The 7400-nt window shown below is 35.8% G+C and overlaps 1 protein-coding gene across 1 annotated transcript in view; it reads right to left on the bottom strand.

The window, feature by feature from the left end:
• Positions 1-280: 280 nt before the first annotated feature.
• Positions 281-7400, bottom strand: part of LOC121327677 (1,4-alpha-glucan-branching enzyme-like) — a 252316-nt gene continuing 245196 nt past the window's right edge. Inside the window, exon 16 of the mRNA XM_041271821.1 lies at positions 281-1763. Within this exon, the coding sequence (XP_041127755.1) occupies positions 1707-1763 (57 nt within the window). The 3' untranslated portion in view covers positions 281-1706. The remainder of the gene's footprint in view (positions 1764-7400) is intronic.

Genomic DNA, 7400 nt, shown 5'->3' with positions numbered 1-7400 from the left:
GTGTCTAAATAAGTGAATAAATTACTCAATGACCCCCACCTTATCTGGAGCACTGATTCCACTTGTCAGCTGCTAATGGTAAACGATGAAGAATAAATATGTTGCAAATATAGTGCTGTTCACTAGGGACAACAATATATTATGTTAGGCCTGAATTTTCATCAGATATTTCAAAACATAATTGCTATTTTTGGTTTTGGATAAAAGCAATACCAAGTAAAGTTCAGATAAAATGTGTTTTTGGGAAAGGAAACACCACAGTAGTAGTTATTTTTCTTAATGCTTATGATTTATTTTCCATTCGATTTGCATTTGGGAAGAAACTAATGTTCATCTTAAGGACGGCAAGCTTAGAACAGTTCTGTTTTCTATCCTGGACAATGAAATAAAATAAAGTTAAATGTCATAAGATCAAAACTGATTTCACACATATCTGTGTCATGCAGCCAACTTTGAATGAATAAAAGTTACTATGAAATGAAGACAAAATAAAAGGCAGCTTTTCATATATTTCATTTTACACTACTTAACATAACTTAATATACAGAACTGTATGCTCTTAAATTTTAGGTACAAATTCCCCTTTTAGAATTCCTAAGTATAATTTGTGACTGATTTCTAAATGTCTTCTCCCCAAACTAGTCACCCCTAATAACATTACTCTGCACTAGAAAGGCAAAGAATACACAACCTATAATACTCTTTTGTTATTGAAAACTGGTTTAACTAACGTGTACAACATAAACATACAATTCAAACCAATATCTAATACATGTTACCTACTAAACCTTGGTCTGCATCACCCACTTATTGACGATGAAGACAGTTTTTCTACTTGTAAGTCCCCAAAAAATTGAATGTCCTTCTTTAAGGTATTATACGTTATATTAGTTGATTTTGGTTCTATTATGTTTCTGTTTATATCTTGTAGGTTAGTAGCATACTTAGATGAATGTTACATTTCACAGAGCATCGCCACAACACGGGATAGAATGGAAATTCCCCTGTTAAGCACTGGTTTCAAAGCCAGTGCCGAATAGGGCTATTTTCATTCCAAGCCTCATTATGGTGACACACTGAATTCAACTCCTTCAGAATACATGTTTCAATCTGTAACCAACATTGATCCTGTTTTAAAAATGACAACACTGTTTGCTAGTTTAAAACTAGAACGGTATAGATAGTTGTAGTTTTAACTGAGCACTGAAAGCAAGCCCAATAAATTCAAGTTAACAATTTTAATTTACATATGTTTAAAGTATCTATTTCCGTATAAAAACTTTTCCTTTTTTATTTTTATATCAGGCCAAATCTTAATAGCGGTAATTTTTTAACCAAAACTAAAGGGACTTCTAATATGTAAAGCCAGGTTGTTAATTACTGTCATGTTAAAACATTCAGCATGGACAGGTGAATGTGCAGGTGAGACACATTCATTAGGGAGCTAGACCACTGCATAATTGAGAGAGTTCTCACTATGAACATTCTTTTGGTGGCAACAATAAAACAGCAGTATTCTTTACAAGGACATTGCAAGGTTTAAAGCAGAACTGTTGACTGACACATATTACAGGATACCTATCAATGCATACTAGATTTCTTTTTTTTTCATGGAAGGTTACATAGATTTCCAAATTAAACTAAAGCAGCTTAACATTCAATACAGGTTTCTCTTCCCTTTTACAGCAGTCGTCGTAGTCCAGTCATTAACGGGAAAGATCCTCATTTGCAAGCACAATTGCTGTTCTGCACGGAATGTAAACCTAGAAAATTGAAACAAACACAGACAGTAATTAGATACATCATTACCCATTTAGTAGGTACAAAATTGCTAGAACCGTTAGCATGCATTCTGTTCCAAGCAACTGCTCCATAAGATTATCTACAAAATTTGCCACATTTGGAATTTGTAACATTCACAAAACACTGAAACAATCCAAGAGAAAATAGTTAAGTATGTGTATGTAGCACAATGATACAACAGCACACATTTAGGCAGGTTTGATGAATAGTACTTCTTAAGAAGCAATTCAAGGTACACCAAAATTTATACTACAAAATTGGAAGAAACTATGTGAAACATCATAATGTACCAAACAATACATGTAGCAATACATCTTAAGTCAAACACACACTTGTACCATATTAATAACGCTGTGGCATGACATTTACTAAACTGCTGTAATGGTGAAGACATATATATACTGTGTATTTATTACTTAGATAGCACATTTTCACTGACTATCTTTGTCCAAGATTAGCTCGAGCAAAACAACATCTGTAACAAACTCAACACGTTGTCTCATTTTCTACAACCAGCTAACACTGCTCGAAAAACTTTTAGGTCAACAAGGAAATGTAAACACATCCAAAAGACCAAATTTGATTTGGCTTGGCTCTAGAGGCCAGAGAGCACAGACATTCGGAAGGAATACCCGTGCCCAAGCTTGAAACACACCTTGCACATTTTTATCGGCGTTAAGAAAAAAAGATGTCAGTGAGTTTCAGTGGCGTCATAAGAGGCTATGGAGGCTAAGCCTACGTGTCATTTTGAAAAAGTAAAAAAAAGCTTACCTTAACTTAAATGAGGAGAAAAAATGGTCTAAATATAATTGGTGAAGTAGCTGTTGCTGGTACTGAGAGGATTGCAATAAGCAAAACAGTAAAGCAGATAGCAAAGCTCTTCCTGCTGCATTGGACCCAGCGTAAGTAAACACATGTTTTGTTATCCATCATGCAATAATGAAAATAAATGACTAGTTATAAGTTACACAACTTGTTAATAAAATGCATTATTATTATTATTATTATTATTATTATTATTATTATTATTATTATATTATTATTAATATCTTATTCACTGTGTCCCAAAAGCCATCTATCACCAACATCTCCACTGGCAAAGCAATCAGCAATATCACAATTTGCCCAATTAAAACTGCCAACAGGTTGTTTTTTTTTTTGTCTAAATATAAAACATATGTTTGAACACCCTTAGATTAGTTTTCACTTCTTGGCAATCGGTACTTGATATTAAGTCTTTAGAGGATTTGACTGGTCTCTAAATACTCATCTTTCTGATTTCTCTGCTATGTAAACATAAAAATTGCTATTTGCGGTTGCTATCTGGGTGTCACAAGTTTCAATGGAAATCAGCAATGTCGCAGCCCTGCGAAGGTCTTATGTAACCCAAATTTCAATCTGCAAGGTGCCACGACTGCGATTCAGTGCAAACAGCTTTTATGAAATTGACCCCTGTTACCTACACACTCCTACGCACAGCATGCAAACCATCTTTGGTCCCAATTTGTATTTCCTCTTCACATTTTTGAAATTTAAATTAACATTATAAATACCTAATAACCCATTTGGGTTAACAGCTTTTAAAAGTGAATTTCACCACCACTACTGGCCACCTATACATTGAGCTTTTTAGTCAAAACACTGTCAGCAAGCAAACTAAATCATATAAATTTAAAATGTTAATCACTTTCCTTGGATGTTTTTTTTTTATTTATTTATTTATTATCTCGGCCACGGGGAAAGAGAGTGGTTGTGTTGAATCTTAACAACAAAGAGATAGCAGATGAAAAAACAACAAAAAACGACAGGTTCAGATTCTTCTAAGAAGTAGTTTCTAAAAATATTCAAGTAAACAACAGTACAGTAGTTGTAGACATCAGTGTGTATTTAAATGCAATAAACAGTTGTACTTGTGTTGACTAAAATATCCAGCAAGCAAGCATGCCTGCCCTTGAGTCCAGCTGATGCACTGAGAGTCTCAAGGCTAGGCGTTTACAATTTAAAGGTGCAGAGTGACATTATTGTAGGGAAACGGTAACGTACATACCAATGTGTAAACAATATGTAGGAAAACAGTTTTATTTATTTAAATTTGTGTAGTTTCACTTACAGAAAAAAAAAATACACATTCAAGCGGCAGTATACAAATAAGTAAATAAATGTGCATATCTGCAAAAAATAAATGAACAATTAATTTAGCAGTAGTAAGTCCTTCAAGTCAATTTATAGTCTATAGCTAAGACATAGGGACTATTTTTATTTTTTTTTTATAACATTAACAAAGTCATTTTATAAGTGCAATAACATGTGCAGTAGTTATAAAACAACTACACTTCCTGGATGGTTGAAGATTAAGCGCACAATTTTATAACTACTGCACACAGTGTTGTGTGGTATTGCTTAGTTATATATTCTTCTGTACTGAAATCAAATATAATTTAAAAGCAAGCACTGTCATCATTAATGCTTAACATAACACTGGCGTGCTTTATTATTCCTACTTTTTTTAACCTTAGTTTAAACATTCTTGGGGTGACAAACTATAACTGTAATCTTAAATTGCCAGAAAGACGCAACACTTGGTTTGATTTCCATAACATGATTGTAGTTGTTAAACCTTCACGCTGATTTGAACTCGGCTCTCACCAAGATAAGCACCAACTAGGACATAGCTTTACAGTAAACTAATGTTACCCATCTGCATCTCCATCCATTTGCGTTTCTTTCCATCTGATGATGTAGATATCCTTCTGCCTGGTGTTGATGATTGAAGTGTAATGCTGGATCCAGGGATCAGCTTGTTTTGCCTCCCCAGCACATCAGCACACACAACAGCTGTGATGCTGGCTCCGGGGACCAACCACAGTGCGGTCTTCCCAGTGCATCAGCATGACAACCGTCTGGACTGAGCTGAGTAGGGTACATCTCTGGGGCCTTCAAGTGGGCACCTTCCTTCGATGGTGTTTTGTCGACTAGACCACAACACCTCAAGAGGGCTCGACGGGTATTTTGGCGTCCCAGCATCGCCCCCCTCCGTCCCCCACTAAACATTCTTGGGGTGACTGAAAATATAACTGTAATCTGTAAATTGACATAAAGACGCAACACTTGGAGAATGGATCTGTTAATTTACATTAGAAGATATACCTGTTTTTATTCCTGGATATTCCCAAAATGTTTCTTTCAAAGGTACACCTGGTGAAATAGTTTATGGTTTAGATGGTGGAATACCCATAACCTAGTAACTGGCACTGCTAGGAACAAACACTTGGCTTTACATACTACATTATCGACATTGCAAACAAAGATAAAATGCATGTCTGTAAAATTGGTCAAGGTGTTTTATTTCTGTCCAGTTTCACAAACCAATAGTTCTTGAAAAGTCCTATGCATTGTCACAATCGATATTCTCAAGCAGACAGACTAAGTTAAAATAAAAAATGTTTTGCAATTTAATCTATAATAGTCTCTCTTTAGGGCTGGTGATTTCGTCTAGATGTCCCGGTTTTCTTGTGAGAACCCTAGCAATGATATAAACTGGTGAATACACAACTGCAACTCACACAACCTGTCACTAGATGTCTCTGTAAGATCTTATAATACATTAGAAAAACAGCTTGTGGGATCAAATATGTGTTTATAAAATGACAAAAAAAAAACACCTCTGCATGTTGCACAAAGCTATTATTGTACAGTGAACTGATCTCCCATAAAGAGTGCTATATCACTTTTTTTCAGGCAATACGATAGCCATTCAGGCAAGTGTGCTTTCCAAAGTGAAAGTTGCATTGATATCTGTAATAGCCTTATTTTTAATAAATTAAACCACTCACATGTGGGGTATGAATCATATTAAATAAGAATTCATCAGGGGTTTATCTAGGGCACGGATACAATAACTAGGATGAATCTGAATGAGGAAACTCATAAAATCTGATATAAATGAAAATCTCCTTTCTATGGCAATACATACCTACACACTGGTTTTGGTCTTTCACCATAGTTCAACTGTAAAATGTCTTAGATATACAAAAATAAATGTGTGTGTGTGTATATATATATAGTGGAACAGTATCCAGGTATCCATTTCAGACATGTCCTTGTCAAACAACAAATAATACCTCAAGATCATTTGATCTTTACCATAAATCCTTTTTGTTTTCTGTATGCGCCTGAAGGACACATTTACCACATGAAAAAATAGTGTTTCAGCCCAGTGATCCAAATGTTTCCAGCAGTACGTTGTATCCAAACATAAAACATTACATTGCATGAAGAACAATACTTGTACATTGATGTGTTTAAAAAGAAATTGTAGGGAACTAAGACTGACAGCATCTTTTACTCAGACTTTATCCAGGCCCGGCGTTATGGGCGGGCCTTTGGGAGCATGGCCCATCCAGTTTAGATTCAGTGCCCCACCCCCCTTGTTTCAGATTCTAAATTGATATTAAAAAAAATCTATGAGAAATTATTAATCAAATTAAAGCACAGCAATAATAATTAAAAATAATCAAACTATTCTTTTAATTGCACATTAGTTGCTTGCAAGATCAGCGACATGACAGATAAACCAATCAGAGCGGTGAATTTGCTTTATACTTTACTAGAATGGCACCAGCAGTATATAGTGATTGCAAGTATACAGTAAGCTACTGTATTTTACCAGAGTTATGGCTGAGAAAGTTAATAAAGGTGCATTATTTTACTGAAGCAATACAGCCACTATACTATAGGTACCCCCCAGTGTTTTGGCATATTATACCCTGCTCCAATGCATATGACAAAGCCATAGAATTGTTACATATAACAATTTGGTAGTGGAGTTTGTTTAAGTAATATGCATTATACAAATCATGAGATTGAATTGTGCATGTGCATGACATTTAATGTGTGATTTATAGTATTCACACATTATCAAACGTGTGCATTCCTACCCGGGTTCTGGCTACAGGTCACAATCCCACGTAGTGTGAAACCACATACCTGTGTCATACTCTGGTTGACCCAGATCCCAGTGACCCACCTCAGGATGTGGGTTGACACGCTTTGACACGGGTTGAGAGACAAAATGCATGACGGTCGTTCGTGAGCCAACGCAATAACCAACAGCCACGCCTGTGTGAAGGTCACTCTGCAAGGAACATTTCTCTTTATTCTGTTTAGCCATATTTCTGTTGATTGAGACACAGCATGGGCCAGATTGCAGCAGGGATGAAGAAACATTTGCTTGGATGACCAGATCGACACTGCTTTATCAAAAGCAGCGTGAAATGCCGTAGCTGACCCCCATGACATCGGGTAGGTTTTGACCTGGGTAGAGCATGCCAGTGTGAAAGGGGCTTCTGACTACATTTCAACACATATGGTAATAAATCATGCATACCGGGCTTATCCAGTTCCTTCGAAATGGGCTCCCATATATTGTTTTTCAAATCTGTATATAATATATATAATATATATATAAGCTCTGGGTATTTTTTTTCCCCATCGACAAGTATTATTTTTTCCTCCGTCATTCTCAATACTGCTTCACCGTGCTGTACCACGTGCATTGAAGCTGTTCTCTGATTGCTCAATGCCCTAGCTGATGCGCA

Source organism: Polyodon spathula, chromosome 15 (assembly GCF_017654505.1).
Source record: "Polyodon spathula isolate WHYD16114869_AA chromosome 15, ASM1765450v1, whole genome shotgun sequence".
In the NCBI taxonomy this organism is placed as follows: domain Eukaryota; kingdom Metazoa; phylum Chordata; class Actinopteri; order Acipenseriformes; family Polyodontidae; genus Polyodon; species Polyodon spathula.
The sequence above is the reverse complement of the archived record's forward strand: the minus strand, read 5'-3'. Positions and strand labels throughout refer to the sequence as shown.